Source organism: Uncinocarpus reesii, genomic scaffold (assembly GCF_000003515.1).
Source record: "Uncinocarpus reesii 1704 scaffold_1 genomic scaffold, whole genome shotgun sequence".
Classification (NCBI taxonomy): Eukaryota; Fungi; Ascomycota; class Eurotiomycetes; order Onygenales; family Onygenaceae; genus Uncinocarpus; species Uncinocarpus reesii.
The window spans coordinates 1225139-1249817 of record NW_003052500.1 but is presented as its reverse complement, the minus strand read 5'-3'; the positions used below and the strand labels follow the sequence as shown (position 1 = coordinate 1249817).

Here is a 24679-nt window from a genome sequence, read left to right as displayed (position 1 = left end):
TGCGGGTATATACGCGGGGGCATTCAACCGAAATAAGTACAAGGGCCCGAGAATGCAATAGCGATAACAGCTAAAAATAACAATAACAATACTAAGAGAGGAAAAAACTGACAAGACCAACTTAGTTGATCGGCTCAACGGTTTGCAAGGGCACATAACCTTCCTCCTCTGTCCGCCTCGTCTTCCGCCCCATCATCCGCGAGGCCCTCTGCACAGCCCATTCAATACCCCGCCATACCTTTCCACTCTGCTCAGATCCAACCGGGCTCTTCTTCCACCAACCACCGGCTCCACGGCGACTATATCCCGTCGCGCTGATCAAGCCCATTTCAATCTCTTTCTCCAGTCTTTCTTCATCCAACCACCGTGGCCGTTTCCACAGTTTCAAAAGAAGACTGCTCACGACAACGCTGACGCTCGAAGCTGCCATTGCGGCCCCGGCGGCCATGGGGTGCAGCGAGATGCCTCCAAAGGGGAGAAATATGCCCATTGCGAATGGTAGGCCGATGGCGTTGTACAGACAGGCCCAGATTAGATTGATCTTTATCCGTCTGAAGATTGATTTGGCGAGGCAGAGACTCGCGGGGACGGAGAGTAAATCGTCAGGCCGCATGAGGACAACATCCGCGGCTTCCATGGCGACGTCCGTGCCGGAGGAGAGCGCGATGCCGATCGAGGCTGTTGCCAGTGCTGGAGAATCGTTGATTCCATCGCCAACCATGGCGACAGCGAGCCTGGATGTAGTTTGGAGCTCCGCGATGATGGCTTGTTTTTCGAGAGGAGTAACGGAGGCGTGGATCGAGTCTGCTGGGATGCCTACTGCATTGGCCACGGCGAGAGCAGTAGAATAAGTATCGCCGGTTACCAAGGACGTGGTAAGGCCCATTCGATGAAGAGCAGCGATGGTGGCTTTTGCTGTCGGTTTCAAAGAATCTTGAAGGCATATTGTGCCTGAATACTTATTATCAATCGCCACATGCACTCTAGTCGCACCATTGAGTACGTCGTATTTGGAGCTTTGCGATGTCAGCCCTGTCGTCGTAGGGCCTTGGCTATCTGGATCCGCCGCTGCGGGTATTTGTATGTTTTTGGAGCGTAGGAACACTGCATTTCCAACAGCGACGTGATACCTGTTTCGTTCAATGCTGGCTGCGGACTCAACAATGGCAGATACACCTTTTCCGACGACTGCTTCAAATTCGACTATGGAGCCATCAAGGGGGTCGTCATTCGAAAGCCCGTTTTCAGATTTTGCTGCAGTGACGATAGTTTTACCGATAGGATGTTCGCTTGTCATTTCCGCAAGGCCGACGATTAACCACCATAGGCGACGACGCCATTCATTGGATGCCCAGATGGGTTCCAGTTTAGTATCAGCGACTGTTGTCTTGCCCGTCGTCAATGTGCCGGTTTTGTCAAATATCACATGTTGGATTTTTGTCGCTGCCTCTAGTGCTGCGCCGCCTTTGACGAGAATACCATGATCAGCTCCAACACCAGTTCCAACCATGACAGCAGTAGGAGTACTAAGTCCGAGGGCGCACGGGCACGCAAAAACGATCACAGATATGCAAAGCTTGAGACAGACCATTACCGTACCTCCACTGCCCCCTCGAAGGAATATCTCTGGTGGATTGGGTAAGATATGGCTGAGAACCATCCAGCCCAAAAATGTCACCAATCCTAGAGTCAGGATAGCTGGAACGAAATATCCGGCAACGATATCTGCCATACGTTGGATTGGTGCTCGGTTCGTCTGTGCATTTTGGACCAGTTTAACGATTTGGCTCAGCTGGGTATCTCTACCTGTCCGCGTAACTTTAAAATCAACCCACCCGGCTCCATTGACGGTACCCGCGATAACTTGATTCCCTCGGATTTTGCGAATTGGATTAGCCTCGCCAGTCACCATGCTCTCATCGACATAGCTCTCACCACGGATGACGGTTCCGTCGGCTGCAATCTTGTCTCCTGGGCGGAGGCAGACAACATCACCAACTTGAATCAATTCTGTAGGGATCGACTTTTGATTCGCACTTTTTGCACCACTGGTGATGGCGTCTTTCTCTTCGGCTGCATTCCCATAGCCACGGGAGCCCTCAGCTGCTTTCTCGATGGCAATTGGATCGTCATAAATAGTGGCCATGGAAGGAGTGAGCGACATCAACCGGGATAATGCGCGAGATGTCTGCCCTTTCGCGCGATTTTCCAGCCAGCGGCCTAGGGTAATAAAAGTGATAAGCATTGTACTTGTTTCGAACACAACACTTGGTCGTGTATGCGGCATACAAAGCATCGACACAAGCATGCTTAGAATACTAAATGCAAACGCTAGACTTGTACTCAGCATCACCAAAACATCCATAGTAGGCGCACCATGTCTCAACGATTTGAATGAGGATCGATAAAACCGCATCCCGACTCCGAATTGGACAGGAATGGTGAGGAATAGACAAACAACGTCGCCCAGGAATAAGCCATGGATGATTTCGAAGCTCCCAAAATCCAAGGTCCGAAAATACATGGGAATTATCATGCTGATCAGCATAACGGGGACAGCGAAGGAGAACGAGAACCAGAATGCTTTTCGCCATTCGTGTATCTCTTTAGTTTTGGCTAGTGATTCCAGCTGGGCATTGTTGTCCTCCGAATCAGCAAGCAAAGCATTGTAACCAGCATGTTCGATTATTTCCACGACGCCTCGGATACCGATTTTTGATGGCTGATGGGTGACTGTAGCGCGTGAATTCGACAATCTCACATCGGCAGCTAGTATTCCTGGTGTGTTGCGGAGCCGAGTTTCTAAAGATGTAGCAGAGGCAGCATCCGTCAATCCATATATGCTGAAATTGAGTGATGCGGAAGCATGGCGCTGAGATGACGAATCCATTTCTGATGAGAGTACCTTTGCGTCGAAACCGGCGTCCTCAATGAGTTCGATGATCTTTGACGTAGATAAAATAGACGGTTCGTGGAGAACAACGCCGCGCTCAGCTAAAAGGCTAATGTTGAAACGTATTAAGCCTGGCTGGTCTTTTAGAGCCCCTTCGACAGCGGACGTACATGCTCCGCATGTCATGCCTTCGATGGCGATCGTGGTACTCGTTTGTGCCAACTGATTTTTTGAGGTATCAATGTTGTCGAGTGTGTGGCTGGTGACATCTAGTTTCGGGCTTTCCGAATCTAACACGGTTGCCTCAAAACCCCGATCTTCAATAATATCCGCAATTTGTGAGGATGTAATTTGGGAAACGTTGTGCTTAACCACCGCCCGTTCCGATAGCAGCGAGACGGTAACTTCGATAACACCAGGAATGCCCGTCAGTCCCGCCTCAATGGCGGATGTACACGAGCTACATGTCATTCCGCTCACTGCAAGAGTCGTTGTCGAGACGGTATTTGGGGATTTGGTCGCATTGGTTCTGTCAGATTCTGAGCGCTCTGCTGTCAAAACCTCTGCGTCAAAGCCGCGATCTTCGATTATCTCTTTCACCATGTCTGGGGCCAGGACTGTTGGGTCGTGCTCTACCACCGCTCTTCCCATCACAAGGCTGACCGAAACCTCCTTTGCTCCATCCACATCTTTAAATGCGGACTCAATAGCGGACGTACAGGCGCCGCATGTCATGCCATCCACTTTCAGCGTTGTGACAGCCATTTTTCACCACTCTGGTTTCCGGCGTCAGGCTCTGTTTGTGCGTCGTGAGGGGGGAGCGAAGTGGTCGTGGTCGTCTATCGTCACAAGTCAATTCATAACATCCAGAGTGATCGGATAACCATGCGCCCAACGGCTAACAAGGGTACCGTCCGTAGTTTCCGCTCGTATTCCGTTCGCTTACGCTGTTGGTTCTCCCCGTGTTTGCTTAGCCTTGGTGGGACATTTCGTGTTGGGCGGTGAGATGGTGGTTGGAGAATCAGATTGCAGTTATCATAACAGCTGGACGTGAATGAAGGAGAAGGCCAGCTTCTTGAAAAAGAAAAGAAAAGGGCGGGGTGATTAAAAGTGTTTATATGGACAAAGGAGTCGGGATGTGGGAGGATGTTGCGGTCGATGTGACCTTAACTGACTAAAATTAACGATGAACCCGGCATAACGAGGTGACGAACCAGGTGTTGGAGCTGACAGCTGAAAACTCCAATCCCGAGAGCGTTGGAACCCGCAACGGTGGAACTCTGTCTGAGAAGCCAAACACAGCGACTCCTGGCGTGTCTGGTCTTTCTGGTCCGTGGATGAACCAAGAGGCCAGAATCCATTCAACCAGGAAATCCAAGCAATAAAGCTCCCGCTTCTTCCGCAAAACGGACTCGGGTGGTACACGCGGGCGCAGTGAAGTAGCGTTAGTACGAGTGCGCTTTAGTGGGCCCTCGGCTTATGTAAGGCGCGATGCGATGTCATCTTGTGATGGCAGCTCGACAACAGTGAAGGGATCGCATTGTTGAAGGTGAATCTGCGATTGTACTTGAAAGACCGAAGACCAGGTGTCTGCTGGTATCTGACGGATATAGCTCAGCTCTGCAGATTGAGCTTCGAGCTTCATCACCACCCCGGACCTTGGTCTTCAAGCATTCCTTCTCCACTGATATCAACGTCTCTCCAAGTCCCGCCAACTGGATCCTCCTCAAAGCTCTCAGCCCGCGCTGCTCGTTGCTGCACCATGGAGCAAATACACACGAGGGCACTCGAGGCCATCCAACCATTCATTCACCTTGCAACTTCAACTACCTCTCCGTCACCCCGCTTCCTGGCAAACCTCATTGCTAATGCTATATCCGCGCCAAACACATTCATCTTCGCAGAGCTTTTAGAGACTCCAGCTATACAGACCCTCAGGACACCCGACACGCCCGAAGAGCACCAGTCCTACCTGACATTATTGGAAATATTTGCTTGGGGAACATGGCAGGATTACCAAAGTCAGTCATAGCTCCCGTTCTCTGAGCGCTTTCATTGCTATCCACTCAACACACCATACTAACCATTTCTGTCAGCAACTCCCGGCTTACCCGCTCTAAACAACGATCAAGCCCAGAAATTGCGGCTTCTTTCCCTCCTCTCACTTGCAAGGACGCACAATCCCCTCACATACTCCGCAGTTATGGAATCCCTCTCCCTCTCCTCCCACACCGAACTCGAAACTCTCATCACAAAAGCCATCCACTCCTCTCTAATATCCGCTCGCTTTTCCCCCACCACCGTCCCCCCCTTCATCAGAGTCAACTCCGTCGCTCCCCTGCGCGACGTCCGCCCCGAAGCCCTAACCGCAATGATCTCAGTCCTCTCCGAGTGGCAGGACCGCTGCCGCAGCGTCATTGGCGGAATCGAAGCGGAAATCGCAAAGATACGAGCTGATGCGGAGAAAAGGCATTCACAGGCACAGGTCCGGGCTACCCGGCTAGAGCGCAGCCTCAAGGGCTGGGATGGCGATCGGGACGGAGACGCCGGGGGTGGGGATGTCGGTGGCGCGGGCTCGAAGCGTGCTTTTCGCCCTTCGAAAGATGGGTCGGGAAAGACTGGACGTAAGTTTGGATTTGGGAGTGGAAATAAACGCGAATTCAATGCTACAAGCAACTCTGGATCCCGGCACAGTAACACTGATGGGATGGATGTGGACATGGAGGTTGATGAGGGAATTGATGGTGAAGATACTGGGAGGTTAATTAGAGCGAAACGCATGCTTGGGATTAGTGGCAGACAATAAAGAGCGTGTGGACAGTTCTACTGAGTTCGGAATCATAGATTTAAATTAATGCCGATACGAACATTTAGCTAATGCTGCCCGAAGACCAGTATGCCTTCACGACGAATTTTTTTTTTTCGTTCTAGTTATGAGAGGTCTTTTTCAAAGCGCGTTTATTAGAAGACAGGCCAAACATGATTAACAAGAAACGCAATGATAACCCGCGATGTAATGAACTTGCGCGCGAAGAGGCCGGGGAGCAAGCGCTCTTCAGAGGGTATCTTCCGCGTAAAAGAGGAAACAACGTAAGGATAATAAGCGCCGAAGGATCACAGCCTGGCTAGCAAATCGGAAAGAATACGAAATGCGCCAGACACCGATGCCAGAAATACCGAATCCTACCAACCCTCCATTCTGCAAGACAACAAAGTAAATGAAATGTTGAATAAAAGACGTTATCGACTGAAAAGCTTGTCGGAAGTCGCCCGTCGAGACGCTGTCACAGTCTGGTCCCAGGAACGAAGATGAATAAAACGCATAGCGAGATTGCAATGAAGGTAGCAAATGCAAGAGAGACAGTAGCTCGCCTAAGAAGTAAAGATCGAACGTAGGGTTCCTGAATCGAAGTCCAGTTCATAAAAGTGTATTCGCTAAGGCCGATAAACGCGAGAATTGGATCAATTCGGTATTGATACGATGCGAGGAAATAGGCGCCTATGACAAAAGGTAGAATGACCTATACAAACAATAAGCGACCGAATTAACGAAACTAGGATAAAGCATACATACCCAACATCGCACGAGCCGTGGCTGGTCGGTCAGCACAACGTAAAATGCAGCCCAAAAGCCGCCTCCCAAGCTTGTCAATGCAAGAACTAGTCGGGCTAGAATGCTGGGTGGGACTAGATTCCCCAATGCTTTTGCCTGAAGAAACCCGGGAAAAGCATCTCGTTCCATGGCTTGAAAAACATAGTCTTTCGCAGTGTCGAAAACCTCTGGATCATCTCTCCCTTCCTGCTCAATCATGTGAACAATGTCCCCGACGACGGTGTCTGGAAGAACAACTTCTCGTTCCGATCCCGGAAGAAGGTATGTGTACAAGATTCTCACTGCGCTCGCACGAATATCAGACCTTGCAACGGTGTGTCCTGGGGAGCCGTTCGAATTGTTGAGATGTTGCGGGAACATATCGCTGATACGTCGCGGTCGATCAACCGAAGAAAATCGACGTCCTGTGCGGCCAGAGTCCATGCTACTTCTCGCAGAGTACACAGAAGTTCGTCCCTCCGACCTTAAGAATGCTGACAATCGCTGATCATTTTGAGGCCCGACGGCGCCATTTGGTGGGTAGGTATGTCCTGAGGGTCCAGTACCATTGTGTCCAAGGCCTGGAGAGTCGGAAGCGTCGAATTTTTCTGGCTCAGGAGTCTCAAGGAGCACGGAACGACGGAGCTCGCGAACATAGTGACGGCAGAGGGACATATGCTGGGATACATCGAGCCTTTCAGAGAAAAACCCCGGACTCAGTCAGTCGCTCCATTAGTCTGGGGGAACGGCGGGGAACTCACCAGAAATCCAAGTAGTCAACGGAACATTGCTGATCTCTCATATAGATGTAAAAGGAGAAGAGGTCAACAGGGGCGAGCGTCCTTCGGCTGAGGACCTCAAGGAGTATAGGGAGTCTGTTGCGGTGCTCTTCTTCTTGGATAGATGACGATGAAGCCATTTGGCTGTGATAGTAACAACAGCGCTGAATAATCGAAAAGTGACAAGAACAGCTCAAGAATCTGCTTGTTTGGATCCACGATGCGTCGCGAATATCCTTCTGGATTAATTAATTGGAACTGTTGAAACGGCTTCTTGGGCCAGCTAGTGGCACCAGCCGCGATAATATCAATCAAAGGAACAGATTAGTCACGCTAAAAGCACTCTTGCTAAGAATCAAAGAAAGACATCCTAAAGACTGATCAAACTGTTTTGAGACAACAGTGAAACTTGAGGGTGAAGGGATTCAGATCCCCCATGACAGAAGGTTGCTATGGAACAAATGAAGCGCGATATCGTTATTCCGGCGCCGAAAAGACACCAGATTGAGAATGCAACCACAAGGTGTGAAGAGGGTGAATTCCACTTGCTATCCTCTGTACTCTGTATAACATTCATGATCAATCCCTTGGTTCATTATATATAATGGCGCCTAACTAATGTACAACAGAACTCCAAACTTATACACTCCGCCGTCCAACCTAACACACCACCAATGCAAAAAGAGAGTTATTAAACAATCGCCATGTCATTCCTTATATGGCGCCCAGGCTCAGTCAATGGCCATCCGCCAAATGCTAACAAATCGGATTGCGTCAGCGGAATACGAAACGCCCTTAGTTGATAGAGCGCACTTACTGACCACTCTGGGATAGCCTTAATCTGCTGCCACATAAATTTCTCCAGCTTGTTCGCGCTTTTAGCGTAGGACGTACTCTCGTCGTTATACCGCCGGCAGTTATCGAAAATGAGCATCGCATCCTTGATGAAATCTTGCGGAGTCGGGTAGAGATCCTTCTCATGCTTTTCCTCCATCGTTGACAGGTCCATCGGCTCCTTTATTACCTCATAATAGTCAGGAACTTCATCCCGATTCACTGGCTGTGCAAAAGGCCATGCTGCACTGTGGTTTTGCATGTCATTTAGCAGGTGCAAAAGTTGATTGTAATTAGGTCCGTGGCGCGGCTGGCGGGCTAGTTCATCCATGTCAGGAGACCATCCAGACTCTTTGATAGCTGGGATGCTGAGCGGATCAATTTCGCAGATCCCGTTTCTCCATTCCTTTGGTGGTGCATGGACAATATAGGACTTGCTAAACGCACGGATTTTGGCGTGTACAGCTTCTTTTTGTTTTAAAATCATGCGTCCAGATTCGAGGTACCGGATCTTCGGAATCATAGTACACTGCATGATGGTTCCCCCTTCGTAATCCTTGATATAGCCCATCCAGATTGCCTTATCGAGGTTGATTTCCTTCGTGAATCCTTGCTTTTTGAAATATCCAATGGCATAGTTGTCGGCATATGTGAGGAAGTGCATCACATCAGAGGTAGCTTTCACATAATCCTAAATAGATATGTTTACATTTGATTGCGAAAATTGCGTGAAGTGGGGTGGGGGTTGGAGTCTACCTTTAAATGCGACATCAAATGAGCACCATAACCTTTTACCTGCTGATCAGAAGATATGGCGCAAAATACAATTTCCGCGAAGGCTCTTCCTCTGAACGGTCGATATGTGATTCCCCTGCTAGGCTGTTAGCACTGCTTCCCCACGATTTCTTGAAGAAAAAAAGCACGGCCGCCTACCCGACTACCTCCAAAGGGTGTTTTATTATAGCAATCGATAAATGCGTTCTGTCATATACCAGTCGCGCGATATAATCCTTCGGCATTTTCGGAAGTTGCTTTTGGAATATACATTTGAGGCCCGTGAGGATAATGAAGCTCTCTCTGGTTCCGTCATTGTTAACAACTCGGAATTCTATATCGCCTCGTCTTTCTTCCAACACTGCGGGCTGTTACACCGGTTCCGTCAGCATAGGCGCAATACGGAGACAGGAAATTGCCGCTTTCTCACCTTCTCCGCAAACGGTACGATTTTCAGCTGGGGCTTGTCCGGAAGATCCTCTTGCTGCCGGGAATCAGTATATGTAGCCCTTCAGCCTTCCTAACGCATAGCTAACCTTGATTTGGGAATCCGGAGACTCGGTCCTAGCCCTTTTGACCCTTTGCTTGGAATCTGGGGTACTCGGTTCGTCCGTGGCCTTGCGCTTTCCTGTGCGGGTGAGTGTCGGCATAATGCTGTCGGCGCGAGTATAGAAACCAACTTACGGTCGTTGGCCATTGGAGCCATAGTCGATCTTCATCTATGGGCTCGTGCCTCGTCGCGACGCCCTTGAACATCCCGGCTTCCCGAAACGGAAACTATGATGTCGACCTCGGCGTATGACGGTGTAATGTTTCTCCGTGCCGAGCATCGGAGCCCGGGAAATAGTAGTTCCGACCGTGCTGTTTGAATTGACCACCTTGCGCGCACTCAATCGACGCGACGGCGAGGTATCATGTCCACTTGAACCTTTGTTTGTGTTGTCTTCTAATTGCAATTCGCTGTCTATTCTTCTTGTGTATAGTCTGTCATCTCACTACAGCATCAACCCGAACAAATGTCTCTTGAAGAAGCCTGGGTAGCTGCGGCCGCAAACCCTTTCTATCCAATTGTTTCGAAAAACAATCAATTCTTCATTGCATCTACCCTTCTACTCACAGGTTAGTATTATTTACGAGCGCTGAATATCCAGAAACGTCACCTAATTAGCTCAATCCGCAGCTCTTGTTCTCAGCGGACTTTTCGGTTTGAGTACGTATTCAACCCATCCCATAATACGCCTTTCTGTCACTAACTGTTCTAGATCGATCTCTATTAAGCATTCCTCTCTACGGTGTGCCTGCTTCTCTTGCGCTCGGGTGAGGAAGCCGTCGTATACCCTCAAAATCATGTCATTCTAACACCAGTAGGTTTGGGGCGGTCTTCATGATCTGCGCGGTTGGAGTATATGTCTAGGCCTCCGAGTTCGAGTTTACACTTCGGGATCCACGCGGTGGAGATGTACGATAAATTTGGATCCTGCTAGTGTATTGGATCACGCTTTTCTTTCCATTGCCATTATAACGACCTTAGCGGGATCTGGGCTGTTGTTTCGTCCATGCGGTGACATCTCAACCCAGACATGGACTCTAGTGACGCTCCGATCTTTTCTGCCGTCTCTCACTTTACTCACCAACTGTATATTATACTACGATGTATTGGTTTTGCTTCTAAAGCTGCGATACAAATCACCCCCCAGGGCATACGCTTCTCCGCCGAAGATGGGAGGGTCATGCAAGGCCTCGCGTTCCTCGACAAAACGCTGTTTATAAACTACGTTTTTAATCCACCTTCCAGCAACAGTGGCATGGATATTGATGAAGACGATGCTGAAGACGCTCCTGATACCTCAACCTATCCGCGGTTTTTGATTTCCCTCACTGCTTTGATTGAGACCCTCCAGATCTTTGGGTTGAACGATTCCACCCAACCCCTGAACCCGATATCAAATCCTATGACTGGCTCAGCTTCCAACGCCTTCTCGACACCAGCTCTACTACTTAACCGTACCTGTACCATAAGCTACGTAAGGCCGGGCTCTCCATTAAGCCTTACCCTCACAGAGGCAGGTGTTACCACGACGTGTGAATTGACCACGTATGAGCCCGATGATCCAAGCTTTGATTCTTCAGAAGACGTCGATATCCCGCTCCAACGTGACGCTATTGTTTTCAAAATTATAATGCGCTCACTTTGGCTGCACAATGCTATAATGGAACTGGATTCGACAAACCCTACCACGCTGACGTTATCTGCCTCTCCAAATAAGTCGCCTTATTTCGCACTTTCTGCCTCCGGAGGTCCATTTGGTGACTCTACGGTTGAATTCTCGATTGATAAAGAACCAAACCGATCTACCGACACTACCTACAGGTCCTTCAACGACGATGGAAGTTCCAAGCAGCCAAGACGCGGCAAGTTAGCGCCCTCCGTTGCAGAAACATTCTTAGTTCAGCCGCCTGCTTCAAAAACCAGGGTACGTCAGAGCTATCGATTCGCCCTTGTTCGAAAGGCGTTACGCGCCATGGCGGCGTCCAGCAAGGTTAGTATTCGCGGTGATAGTCAAGGCGTTCTAAGCATGCAATTTATGATTGAACTTGGAGAGGCTGCTTTAAGTTCTGATGGGCCGGGCAGGGCACCTCAAGCTCTGGGGGGAGGTACGCTTGGTAATGTCAGTTTTGTGGACTTTCGATTCGTTCCGTTGGTTGATGACGACGAGGAAAATGACGGCGAACCCGAATAATAGCTCCAAATTTATATGGATAGTTCTAGCCCTCACAAATATTCAATTTCAGAGGCCGTTCATACCTGTCAAGCTGCACCATAATATGAGGAACATATCAATTTGACGTCAAGTTTCGATTATTTTGGAAATACGTAGGCTAACTATATCCTAGACCTGCAACGCCCCAAAAACTTGTCCTCCCATGCTGTAGATTGTTGATTTCCCAAGGTCTAATAGACCAAGTAACTAGGTTATATTTATCACTCAAGCACACCAAGCCATAAATCATAGGTCATTTTACATAACCTAAAGCAAAATTAGTCTCCACGTATATTAGATATCTGGCAGCAAGCGCTCTCACCTCAGCAATCGACTGCCTCTCAATAATCGATTTCTGTCTATCGCTCCTCGACACTCTATAGTAGTAATCACTAAAGTCACCACAATGCATATGTCGCAGGAACTCTTCGTCGTGAGTGATGACAATAAGCTGGAAATTCGCCTGCTGCTGTCTGGCCCGAATGATATCATGCAGTGACTCCGCCAGAGATCTGATATTGTCCCGATCGAGATTCGTGGTTGGTTCGTCCAATGCAATCAGACCGCAGTTTACTCCAAAACATTCCGCGAGCGCCAGGCGGATGATGATGCTTGCTAGGACCTTTTGTCCCGCGCTGCAGCGGCCACGCATGTCCATTTCCGCATCTTGTTTGACCATGACAACGCGATAGTTATATGAGCGGTTCCCCTTTGCGTTCTCATTGTCGGAGCGAATCAAAATCGTGTCAACATCTGTACCCCTGTACGTCCGCTGCCAGAGTTCCTCGATGATGCGGTTAATCTCCTCCATCTTTAGGCTGTGGTATTTCATAATTGCTTTGTCCAGCGCACCGCCATATCTTCCGAGGTCGTCAACGGCTGCTTTGGTCGTTTCCACCTTGATATGGGTTTCCTTGAATTTGAATGCTGCATCTTTATAGTCAGTATTCCAGTCGGCTAGTAACTGCATAAGTTCATTATCTTTTGCCTTCATTTCTCCCATTTTGCTTGCCTGATGCGCCGAGAAGTGATTATATTCTTCCGTACGCCGCGCGGATTCTTGTCTAAACCGAGCTCGATCGACCTCGGCATTTTGCGCCTCTAATCTTTCGATTTCAGCCTTCACTTCTCCTAACACTCTCATTTCACGTCGATAACGAAGGTTATCTGAATATTGGCGCTTCGTATTCTCGCTGTCCTTCAATCGAGCTGAAACGGCATTGAGCTGCCGCGTGATGGACCCCTGTTCTGATTCCAATTGCTCGATTTCTGTTGTGATATTTTCTAGCTCACGTTTGCTTCTCTCCAACTGGCGTGGGCCGCCCCTGTCGTTATAGGAAACGATATCCTCATTTGCAAGCTCAAGTTGATGCAAACTGTCGCTCAGGCTTGCAACATCTTGCTGAAGTTCTCTCTCCTTTTGTTCGCTACGGGAGCTAATATCTTCGTATTTGGCCTGAGCTTTGGACACCTCGGGAGCAAGGTTCTCGATATCCTGATCTGCTTTCTCGATGCTTTCACGCTGTTTTGCATTAAGATTGCGATACTCTTCCAATCGAGTCTCAATTGATGCCTTTTTATCCAGTTGGAATTTGGCATTATCGAGTTCGCTGCGAACATCGCGAAGCTGGAGCTCTAATTCCGTGATTTCTGCCCTCGATTGATCTTTCTCGTTTGTTATTTTCGTTATGGTCCGCCTTAACTCGCGACTTTCCTCTCCAACCGTCGCAAGCATGTCCTGGATATCTTCTAGAGTCCGTGAGTCGCCAGAATCTTGCTGCTTCGCAGAAAGCTCCTGGATCTGACTTCTGAGGGTTTTAATTTCGCTTTCATATTTAGCAATCGTGGCAACTGTTTTGGCCAACGACTCAATATCTCTTTTCGATTCACCCTTTTCACTCACAATTCTGTCGTAATCTTCTACTTTTGCCAGTAATTCCTCTCGCTCTGATTCCAGCCGGGCTATCTCCTTGTCCGTCTCCGGGATAGTTGTATTAGAGATACGTACCCAGGAGTCATAATACGTCTGCGCGTTTCTTGCAAATTCCAGATTTTCTTCCAGATGCTGAACCTCCTCATCATCGGCATTCATAGTCGCCTTTTTAACCAATGACTCAAGTTTGACTTTGAACTCCTGGAATTCCTTGTCCGTTTTGAATGGCCGACTACAAGTTCGACAAACTTTTTTCTGCTTCGCCGCTTCAAGACACTTGCTCAGATACTCTCCCAGACCCGCATATTGGTCCATATCTTTTTTCGCCATCTCAAGCTGCGTTTGTCTCTGCTTAACAACATCAGGATATTCCGCAGGCTCTTCATCGGTAGCTTCCCGAATCCTCTCAACGCAATGATCCAATTCTTGTTTGTGTTGCTGAAGGGATCTGCGTGCGGTTTTTAACGTTACTTCAACGTACTCGAGCTCTCTGCTAGCTCCATCTCTATCTCGCTCAGTCTTGGTTAGTGATGTTGAGGCAACGTTTAGAACCGATTGGTATTCTTGTTCGATATTTGAAGGGTTCCAGGTTTTGCTCACAAGCTGGGATACCCTGTCACCGTGGGCGCTTGTCATCGTTTCCAAGCTACGCTCCCGATCCTTGAGCTCCTTTTTAAGGTGATCAAGCCGCGCAAGATCACCCACTCTTTTGGTCCCCTCAATCAATTCTGCATTTAACGAAGCACTCTCTTCTTCTAATGAACGGAGTTCCATATTTTTAGTATGGAGATCCTTGTCCCATGAAGCAATTTTGGCCTTGTCTTTTGCTTGGTTCAAACGGCTTTCGGTTTCTTCTATTCGTGACTGCAGAATCGCCATTTTGCCTTCATCTATATCGATTTCGTTGAGACGTCGCTGGTATGAATCCGCTTCCTTGTCATTCTGTGAGATCTGTTTCCTGGCCGCATTCTTTACCTCTTGAAGAGTCGACTTTCGTTGACTCAGTTGGTTTAGCAGGCTCTGGGCTTCCCGCAGTTCCGCCTGTGCCTCTCGCTTTGCTCTTTCCAGTGCTTGGTTTCGGTCCTTGTAAAGTTTCTGGATCCGCAGCATAAACTCATTGATTTCCATCTCGTCGAGATCGCCCTCAAAGCCACGGAGATTATTTTGACGGGCGATATCCCTGATCAGCTTGCCGCGCCTTTCAACCTGCCTCTCGAACTGAGCTTTATCATTTTCATGCTTTCCGTATTCAGCTTGCTTGAGTCCCAATCGACGCCGGTTTGTTTCTATGTTCTCTTTTAGGTCCACGTATTTTTCCTTGAGGGCCTCTTCCTGCCTTTGATAGTCTGCCTGTCGGGACCCAAATTGCTCCAAAGTGGATTCAAGCCACTCCTCTGATTCGTCAACTTCAACAAGATGTTGCTTTAGATTCTCAATACTTGTCTGAATGCTCTTCGCTTCAATGCGCTTTCCTTCCAAAGCACCAAGGACCTCAGCATAACTCTCAGACTCTTTCCAAGCTTTGTCTGCCAGCTCCGCAGCTCGCCGCATTTCCTTAGATAGGTCATGGGTTTCCGCTCGAAGCGCTTCGATTCTTTCTTGAAGTGACATCAACCTTTTCTCTGCCTAAGAAAGAGTCAGATATTGCCGGACAACTCACAACCCAAAACCAAACCTACCCTGTCAGCCTTGTCTTTATCCTCTTTAGCGTGTTGCTCCATAATCTTGTATTTACCCAGCTCTTCGTTTTGTTTCTTTCTTAGGGCCTTAATATTATCGATAGCCTTTGTATATTTTTGCGCCTCGAATATTTCATCAAATTTTTTCTTCAGTACTGATGGTTCGCTCAGAGGCCACAGACTCTCATCCTGATGACAGAAAATTACATTATCGAGGATCGCTTTGGAAACACCAAGGTATTGGGGCATGATTTGGTCTAATTCGGCGACTCGGGACGAGATGGCCGTTCGCTCGCCTTCTTTCACCATCACCAGCTGTCCCTCCAAGGTCTTTTGTTGTCGGGTCGTTTTCTTCACCGTAAGTTGTAAGCTGCGGGTGACTACCATCCTCGCGCCAGACGTAGCTTTGAACGCCAGTTTGACCTGGGCCAGAACTTCCTTCTCTCCACATAGCTAGTCACAAAATATCTCAGCACAAACATGTCACCTGGGGGGGGTGGTCTAGGAAGTATGTAGATCCTTACCTTCGGGTCGTGGATAAACGCGCCTCCCTTGCTATTGGGTGGAAGTTCACCTGTCGTCGCATACTTGAGGCATTCGATAATGGTCTAGATATTAAATTAGCCACAAGCGCTGGCCGGGCCTCATCTAGTATCTGATGTCTCCCACATACAGTCTTCCCAGACCCATTATATCCGACAATCAGCGTTAGAGGGGTATGGAACTGAATCGTCTCGCTCCGGGTGTTATCGAACGAGCGGACACTAATTCAAACAAACCCCATTAGACACAAGAGAATTAGAGCCTTTATGGCAGCGATATATAGGTCCCATACCCAAGTATCGAAAGCTTGTCGATTTTCGCTAAAACAATGGATTAGGCAAAATGATCGTAAGTGGAAACCCGCGGAGCTTACACCTAATGCTAATTAGTTTACAGGGCTCAGAAACCACAGGCTCTACTTACATCTTCTTATTCCATTAGCATTCGATTTTCTCTTCGTTAATCGGAATCCCAAACTAAATACGCTGATGTTGAGATTCAGATTTGTTGCCTGCGCGCGCTTGACGCGGAACTCTCACGGTGTCATGTGACCGTGTGACAAAGCAATAAATCGATAAGCTACAGAGTACAAAGTGTGACTTGATAAGAGTTTCGAATTTCGCTATTGACGATCAATTCGCACAATATTTGAGTCGTTCATTCCCTACATTACTAGCTTGCCTGCTCTTCCCAGTTCGCCAAACGCCAGAATCACAAATCCAAAAGCCATAGGGGTCCCATGTGAGAACAACTTCTATGAAATAAAGCAGCCATAAAAGGAGAAAGCGCTGGAATTCCCAGCAAAATAGATTGTAAAAATGCTTCATCAATTCGTTTCATTTAACGGAAATGTCATTCGCCACTTTAGTGACATCATTTGCGACACCGCTGGCTGCTTGAGGTTCAACGTTAGTTGCTTCATCATCCGTTGGGGTATCAATTTGGATGGCCGGGCCTGCTGGTACGTCGTCGATAACAATGTCTCCATCTCCATCCTTATCGAGACCAGCAGATGTATCTACGTTTTTATCGGGTTGGGGTTCTTGAGTTGTTGTACCGTTTGTTTCACTTGCCGAAAGAGTCATTTGAACGTCCTTTCCATTTTGTAATCCCATGTCCTCCACGCCTATTATGGCTGGACCGCGGGCATGCGGGATATCTTCATCTTCAGAGTGTGCATCTGTCGTACTGGGTGGATTTGTTTCCAAGTTCTGGTCTTGAGCATCGCTTTCGCTTTGAGACGAAATCCCGGCCGTTGACGGGTCACCATTCACTTCAGGTTGAGTAGCAATATCCTCACCGCCCGGGGGTGAGGCCGGATTACTCAACCATGGGATAGGAGTAAGCAGTGCTCCACCAAGGGATTCGTCACTCCCCAGGGAAGCGTCATTGAATAAGGAGAAACCGGTCGTGCCGTTAACTCCGTTTGTAAACGAGCCATCAACAATACTAGGAGGCACAGCAAGCGGGAGGGGAAATATATCGGCACCGCTTGATACCGACACTACTCTATCCACAGCCCGTAAGTAGGCAGGAACCGTTCGGTAATGTCCCGCCGGCCGCAAAATGAGCTCTGCAAGACGTTGGATTGTATGGGGCGGTTTCGATGAGAAACCGTGCCTCAGAGTAGATTCAATCGACGTGAGTAAATGCTGTAAAGGTGGGGGTAGCCCATTTTCAATCGGGCTGGATTGCGACTGGGAATCAAGTATCCGCGTGCTCGAGGACGGAGAGGAGAAAGTAGGAACCGGTGGACGAGGGGGCGGTGTCTGGAATTGCGATGGGGGCGCATTTTCTTTATTGCTGTTTGCCTGCGAGCTAGTGTCTTGCGACGCGTACGTTGACTGGATGGGCACGGTTGTGATGGTTTCAAAGGAACCGGAACGGACCCTAGGCGTTGGAAATTCAGTGTGGACAATCTAGGAGAGGAGTCAATGCGTGTCCAATCTGTTATAGTCGAGTGCGTACCTTGCGCAATTGCTCAATTACTGGCTCTAGGAGCTTTGGCCATTTCTCGCTTCAAACCGCAACAAGTCAGCATGGAGAGGTGGAGGTTCGGGGGCGGCTAAAGGCAAGGCGTACTAGTCCATCGAGCCATCTTGGGCGGCAGCTTCGAGCACCTCCACGTCTGCGTCTTATATGGTCATCAGCCCAGCTCGGATCATCAACAAACCCAACCCGCAGAACCATGCGCAAGTGCTTTTCTGGGGCCAGGACTTCAAACCCCCATAACCGCTGTTTTCTGCTAAGGCGAGGGTGAACGAGGATGGGATACCTACCTGAAAGCATCGTAAACACACTACCCTATCAACTCAATTCTCAAGTTCGAAGGCATGGCGGTTGTTCGGTGATTCTTTGCTTCTCGGAGCTGATAGAATCAACCTGGAAGTTGCGTCAAAGTCACCTGACATGGCTGTTAGTTTAGGTTGGAATGGAACCCCATCCCTTCAACATGAAATCATCAAATAATAATTCAATGATCCTTACTAGGTGCTGTTATCAGAGTCGCCATCAATGTTGAAAGGGTATCTAAGATACTCCATTTGCGGATTGCTTGCAGCAGTTTAGGAGCACTGTTGCGGGCGGCCGCCAACGTTGAGACTGATGAGCGACCAGGGCCCAGGAGTTAGCTCCATAACTGACTACTACAAAACTACAGTCGTCTGCTTCACATGAAAAGTCCTCACCGCGATGCAGGTAGCCCGGCATGCAGTCGACGTGACTTCCTGGAAACGGCGACCTGTCTTCCACTTCACAGCTATTGCATACGCTGCAAACGGCCGTCGACCGGTCTGTCGTCTTGGTTCCCCTGTCGAAGTCTTGCTTAGTTCGCGTTCCCGTCCGTCTCACTGTTTTATATTTCTTTGACCGTCCAGATTTCCAAGTCTCGGGTCTCGACCAGGCTTTCCAGAGGCCCAGAGCTTCGCAACGTTCCAGCCTCCTATCTGCCTCTTCACTGACGCGGGCCGTGCCTCAATGCGTCGACTTTGGGCCCTGTTCTAGAGATTCAAAGGGGATTTCTCCATGCGATTTCAGCGGAAAACCCTTTAAGCAGTATTGGCAGGTTTCGTCTGTTTTGGAACGTCAACACTGTTACACCACGTGGTTCTCCGTGTTTTATGCATGCGGCCATTGCACCGCGGCAGGTCATCAATGGATTCTCTTCTTGTATGCACTTATTGTGGGGTCTTTTGTGCTATTTCGGGGAGCAACATGGAGTATGTGCAGGCCAGGAGCCGATGAAATGTGTGGCAGGGAGGTTGGCCCTTTGTCTCTCTTACAAAGAGCCAGTAAGAACATAAACAAATTAACCAATACGTGGCGCGGGATAACTCGGGAAGTTGACATGATTTGAGCGGAAGATTTCGAGTCAAGGGTCATCGAAGGCCACCTGCATCGCATTCCGGGAGCGACATGTTCACTCCCTCTATCCAGTCTTGATAACATGTTGTCTGTACGTACATGTGGATATACGTAGAACAGGAGGCGATTTTGTCAGTCAATTAAGTTAATAAACGCCGCCCGGCCCCTGACCCAAAGGCCATTTTCCGCCAAGATTGCAACACAAACACTTGGACAAACTCCGCATCTTCGAAGCAGACCCCAAAGGTTGGTTTCACCAAAAGACCGTCGAAATGAATGATACGAGGGCAATAATAAATAGATCGAATCCAATATCCGACATCTTTTCTCAAATTCGATAAGCATTCTTCTTAGCTGTAATTACATATATAATCAACAAGATATTTCCTTCTCGAAGCCCAGGGTACCTGTTCTCTTCGATCTGAAGACGAAATCGGAATACGAAATGGTACCCTTTTAACCGATGGCTTCGGACCTTCGGTGCTGCCAATTCTTCAGCTTGTGGCAAGATCCAGGAATCATTGGCCAGGATTAACGCACGGTGGTCGCAAGTTCGGACGCTGTTTCCCCCTCCCAGCCGAGAGCGGTTGTGTTTGAAAGAATATCCCCAGTAACTAGCGGGCAGCGAACTTCATTAGGAGCCTGCTTTAGGATCTGCTTCGCAGCAATTTGTTAGAGGGAGATCAGCTTCACCGTACGACTTGAGAAGTTGAGAACCGTCAATCTCGCAGATTGTAGAGGACAAGGATAATACCCCGCTTTTACACACGCGAAAGCAAGTTCAACCTTTTCCGGAACTTGTGCTCCGGACGTGGATGATGTTCTTGAAGGAGATGGGTAGTGCAGATGCTCCATCCAGTACGATCCTGAAAGCCTGCAGTTGTCTCGATCTTGGTAACTAATCCGCTTCGGTTGACCCGAAACTCTAACAGAGCAGGACTTTCAGCAGACCAAAAGGTCTCTGTACTCTGTATGCCAACATCCATAGCCTCAGCAGTCTATCAGCTGGTCATAAGTGATCGCCCAAGCTGAAGAATCATGTAAAAAAAAAAGGCGATATTCCGTGTTCCAGCGCCTCACCATCTTTGAAACCTTTTGTGGTTTGGACGTCACATCACAAGCCAACGGTGTCTGCTAAGAATACGACGAGGGTTGCTTTCCGTCGTGTCAGTGAGTTGTTCAGAGATGATTATGGATGGCCTGCGTTCAGACCCACAGTCTCACGGGAGGTTTCGTTTGCTTGCAGTTTGACATAAGACAGGCGGCCTTCCCTCTTTTTCTCTCTGTACTTGAAGCAGGAGAAAGCCCGCAGAGTCGTTCAGGGTCGCCACCGGGGCTGGACAGAGAAAAGTGTTTTTGAAACCTGTGCAACTCGAGAATGGAGGCTTCAGATTGAATGGTTGGTTAAACTAACGAACATTCCAACCCTGGCCGGGAAGCCCTGCCAACACACGGGTTTTCCTCTTCTCGCCTTTGCCCCAAGTTAGTTGTTACATAGTCACATTGCAGCGGGGGTTCTGCGGTTACATAGTCAACTATCGTATGGAAGAGCCTGAGATGGCATATCGGCTGAAACGGGCCATTATCGGTGTCAGTTGTTCCCGGCTTCATTTGACCTGGAGGATGAGAACGCTCGAAGCAGAAGACAGGAATAGCACCTGTGACGGGGAACCGGTTGGGTCAAGCCACCAGAAGGAGTGAGCCACCAATCCCAGGGCCCTGTCCGCTTCCTGGATCAGATCCCCATCCACCGGTTGGTTAGCCTTGCGGGATCGACCGTTCAGGGTAAAACCCTTGCCTGGGAGCCAGATGACAGAAACAGGAGGCGCTGAGGCAGAGAGACGGCGACGTCCAACAGATTGGATTAGGCGCTGCTGGCGTTGCTTCCTTTTGTGATTGTTTCAGGATTAAATGGAGGTTCAAGCGACATTTATTCCTGGACGAATCGAATAAAGTGCCAATTGAAACTCCCCATCGTCGTGCGTCAAGCGCTGTGCCCAATCGGCGACGAGGTAACTTCCTCACGAGCAACCGAGTCGCAGGATAGATTAGTTACCAATATTACGACCGGGGGGGCATGGAATCACGGATCCTCGAGCGAAGCATCACAATGGGCGTGGGGATGACGAGCTGGCACATCATCTCGAGGGAACAATAGGCGTCCGGCGCAGCTGGCACTGGCTCACTCTTGGATGTGGCGCCCTGGACAATAATAAAATCATCAATCAAACACCATTGTCCGCCGCAATCATCACGATAATAATATTAATAAACCCGAGTGAAACGAGCGAGCAGCAGAGGAAAGTGGAAATGGGAACGCCAGAAGATCCTTCGGAAGCTAACGATTATTTACCCCAGACCATTGTTGTCGCCGCCTCCTCTTCTGTCCGGACGGGATGGCTCAGCAGAGGAAGAAAGGCAGCGCCAGCGTAGAGCCAGCAGTGAATGGCAGACCGTCTCTGGGACCTGCAGTAATACTGACAAGAGTAATCTCCATCATCACAGCCGTCTTCTGACAGTTGCGAAGGTTCATCCACCCCGGTCCATTAAGTCGTGCATGAATCAATAATAGCAATACCCGGAGTTTGGGTTGGCCTGACCATCAAACAACTCCCCCCCAACCGCAATCACAGCTCTCCCTCTCACTCTCTCTCTCTCTCTCTCTCTCTTGCTTTCAACCTCGCCATGGCTCGCTCTCAACCATAACCATTGTCTCCCATTCATCAACCCTCCTTGTTCTTCTCAACCATTGCTGCCTCTCTCTCTCTACGCCATGACGTCTGCCCCATTGTCATCCTCTCTCTCCTCCATCCTCTAGTCTCGCTCTCTCCTCTCACTCCAACTCTCTCCAGCTCCGTTTCTCCCTCGGAAGCCCACTCCTCTTCTGACCTTCACCTTCACCTTCGACCCCATTCTTCTGTCCCTGATCATATCCTCTCTCGTCCCTCAACATGGCTCCTCTCGACATCCCTGAGAGCGGCCTGAGTCTCCTCCGGGTCGCTCCCCCAGAGGGCTTCTCAGCTGACTTTCCCAAACAAGTGACCCAAATCATGCGTTTGAATCTCACTCAGAGTATCCTTGAGGAGCTCGTTGCCAGCCTACGAAAAGACCAGAAAGCTAAACTCCGTCTGGGAAAGCACCCTTCTCTTCACTTCGGCTCGCGTTCCCAGCCCTTCTGTACCTACCCCGAAAGTAACCGTTCAGAGCTCTATATTGCTCCCCCAAATGCCAAAGAGAACATCTACTTCTCCGGAGTGCTCAGCCATAGCTTGGAGGTCCAGAGGGCCAAGGAGGCTACCGCAGGCACCGATGACGCCCTGGTGACCCTCGAACAAAGCCTCAGTGCCTTTCGGCAAGGAAAGGAGTCGAAGAGGACGCCCGTGATCTCCGCTCACCAAATGAAAGCCCTACGCGCCGGGGATAATCGCACAGCAACCGGAAGAGAGGCTGCAAGCTTGGCTCGGATGTCGACAAGCAAGGCAGATATCGAGAAAGAGCGATTCTTTACCAACGCCGCTACCCGATCGTCGCCAGCTAGCCCTGCTTTCCTTGCCTCTCGATCCCCCGCCATTACTCCAACGTCCGTTCGCGTACCACAGAACAAAGAGAAAATTAGGCTGGATGCTTTGCGGGTTCCTTTAATCCATCTGCTAGCAGTGCGGCCTGTCTCCGTGAAGTTCCTGGCTCAGAAAACACGGTCCTCTCAAGAAGATTGTTTAGCTCTTGTAACCAAGTACGGAACTGAAAATCGACTAAACCGAGAAAAATATGATCTCAAGGATAAAATCTACAAAGACCTCGACGTTTGGAAATTTCCCTACCCATCAGATGATGAGCGTCAGGAAGCAATTGACAACGCCATCTCTGCGTTCGACAGAATGAGAGTTTCCAAGCAAGACAAATTATGGCAGATGCTTCTTCCGAAACACGAGAGAGGACAGGGTAAAGTACTCTCTCGGTTGAATATCCGTACTGGCCTGCCGCCCAAGAGTGTGACGCCCCGCATCCATGTTCATCCATCGGAGGAACCTGCTAAAGAGAGTGACACAACTGGAAATGAGTCCGAATCTACCACCAACACTCCGAATGTCAATAACAAAAAGCTCAGCGCTACGGCACCGAAGAAGCGACCAGCTACAACAACTAAACGCGCGGCCCAAAAACCAAAGAATACGACAATTACCGGAAAAGTGACCAAGAAGACCGATAAGACTGCTGATAAAAAGGCCGCTGCGAAATTGAATTCTAAATTCAAGTCCGCTGAGTATGTCGTTGATTCCGATGAAGATGACGAAATGGCCGATTCGGGTATTGGAGCGCCATCCAAAGCTACCAACAGTCGACGAGATTCACCTGATTCTCAACAAAGCGATCCACCGGCTAAGGCGAAACCATCAGCAGTGGCCTCAAGCCACGCGAATAAAATCATTAGGCCGAAGCCTGCAGCTAAGACCGTCCAGTCTAACCCACCCTCCCGCCCAACAACCGCTACGTCTCCCCAGAAACCATCCCCATTGGGATCTTCGCCTCCCACCAATGCTTCAGATTTCGAAAATGCACCCAAATCTTCTAGCACGAATCAGTCCTCTAATTCTTCTTCTCCCCTTATCAACCACCTCTCCAGACAAAGAGCTGGATCCACGACGAAGTTGGGGCCCCCGAATCAATCTAAAACAGCTCAAAAGACACCTGGTTCAAACCCTCTGAAAAGAAAAGCTGAAGAACCCAATCCATCAATTCGCTTAGGTGTCAGCGCCCGGCCTGTTGGACTTGGGATTACTCATAGTGATACTCGAATGCCCGAACACAAACGAAGGCGCCCGTCCACGATCTCTAGTGGAGATAGCACTTCGGGTAACTCAACACCATCAACAAGTGTTACTATATTGCGTCAGCGATTGAGAGAGAAAGCGCGACAGTTCAAGAGGTATTATGCGAAATATCGAGCGTTGCACGAAGATTTGAGCAACCATCCATCTCCGCCAGATTCTCAACTGCAAAAGCTACAACAGCAACATATTCGCCTGCAGCAAATGAAGAAAGAGATTTGGGACGAGGATCGTCAGTTAAGATCAAAATAAAACGTTTTAGGGTGTTATGTCCAGATTTGGGAACAAGGTACGACGGTTTGGTTCTCGGAATATTTTGTGCGAACTCTACGGATTCTCAGAATGTGGTTGGAAATTGTTTTTGTAGGGCCATATTTATTACCAGGAGATAAGTTTGACAGGGCAGAAAAAGCCTTCTCCGTCATCCTTGACATTTATTACCATTGCTGCTATTCATCGACTTGTTGTTGCGCACTCTCGTTGTTCAATTGCGTCTGCCGCAATTGTCCGCGGTAAATAGATAGCTAGCGCCGCAAGAAATAATGATTTGAATATGTGAGCCTATCCCTTCATCTCCATGCTGCCATTGCCTCATCATGACAATCATGACTCTGCCGTCGCATGCTATCCGCCGTCCATTTGAGATACTCCAGGCGAGCTTCAGGAGCAATGCCAAGACCATGCTTAGCTAATCATGA

The 24679-nt window shown here is 49.1% G+C and overlaps 7 protein-coding genes across 7 annotated transcripts; 3 read left to right on the top strand and 4 right to left on the bottom strand.

The window, feature by feature from the left end:
• Positions 1-121: 121 nt before the first annotated feature.
• On the bottom strand, positions 122-3658 carry UREG_00604 (CLAP1 protein; the record flags this gene model as incomplete). Its single annotated transcript, XM_002541044.1, has 1 exon — positions 122-3658. One exon carries the CDS (start codon positions 3656-3658, stop codon positions 122-124), a length of 3537 nt encoding a protein of 1178 aa, XP_002541090.1.
• A 997-nt stretch (positions 3659-4655) lies between these two features.
• On the top strand, positions 4656-5699 carry UREG_00603 (uncharacterized protein; the record flags this gene model as incomplete). Its single annotated transcript, XM_002541043.1, has 2 exons — positions 4656-4914; positions 4990-5699. The coding sequence occupies 2 exons, from the start codon at positions 4656-4658 to the stop codon at positions 5697-5699; spliced, it is 969 nt and encodes a 322-aa protein (XP_002541089.1).
• Positions 5700-7955: 2256 nt separating this feature from the next.
• UREG_00602 (histone acetyltransferase GCN5) lies at positions 7956-9522 on the bottom strand (the record flags this gene model as incomplete). The annotated part of the gene is made up of 5 exons (XM_002541042.1): positions 7956-8789; positions 8855-8969; positions 9032-9240; positions 9303-9335; positions 9409-9522. 5 exons carry the CDS (start codon positions 9520-9522, stop codon positions 7956-7958), a joined length of 1305 nt encoding a protein of 434 aa, XP_002541088.1.
• A 930-nt stretch (positions 9523-10452) lies between these two features.
• UREG_00601 (uncharacterized protein) lies at positions 10453-11613 on the top strand (the record flags this gene model as incomplete). Its single annotated transcript, XM_002541041.1, has 1 exon — positions 10453-11613. One exon carries the CDS (start codon positions 10453-10455, stop codon positions 11611-11613), a length of 1161 nt encoding a protein of 386 aa, XP_002541087.1.
• A 279-nt stretch (positions 11614-11892) lies between these two features.
• Positions 11893-15936, bottom strand: UREG_00600 (uncharacterized protein; the record flags this gene model as incomplete). Its single annotated transcript, XM_002541040.1, has 5 exons — positions 11893-11901; positions 11957-15193; positions 15247-15699; positions 15771-15854; positions 15916-15936. The coding sequence occupies 5 exons, from the start codon at positions 15934-15936 to the stop codon at positions 11893-11895; spliced, it is 3804 nt and encodes a 1267-aa protein (XP_002541086.1).
• Positions 15937-16625: 689 nt separating this feature from the next.
• On the bottom strand, positions 16626-18078 carry UREG_00599 (uncharacterized protein; the record flags this gene model as incomplete). Its single annotated transcript, XM_002541039.1, has 2 exons — positions 16626-17708; positions 17872-18078. 2 exons carry the CDS (start codon positions 18076-18078, stop codon positions 16626-16628), a joined length of 1290 nt encoding a protein of 429 aa, XP_002541085.1.
• Positions 18079-22103: 4025 nt separating this feature from the next.
• On the top strand, positions 22104-24233 carry UREG_00598 (uncharacterized protein; the record flags this gene model as incomplete). The annotated part of the gene is made up of 1 exon (XM_002541038.1): positions 22104-24233. One exon carries the CDS (start codon positions 22104-22106, stop codon positions 24231-24233), a length of 2130 nt encoding a protein of 709 aa, XP_002541084.1.
• Between the last annotated feature and the right edge of the window lie 446 nt (positions 24234-24679).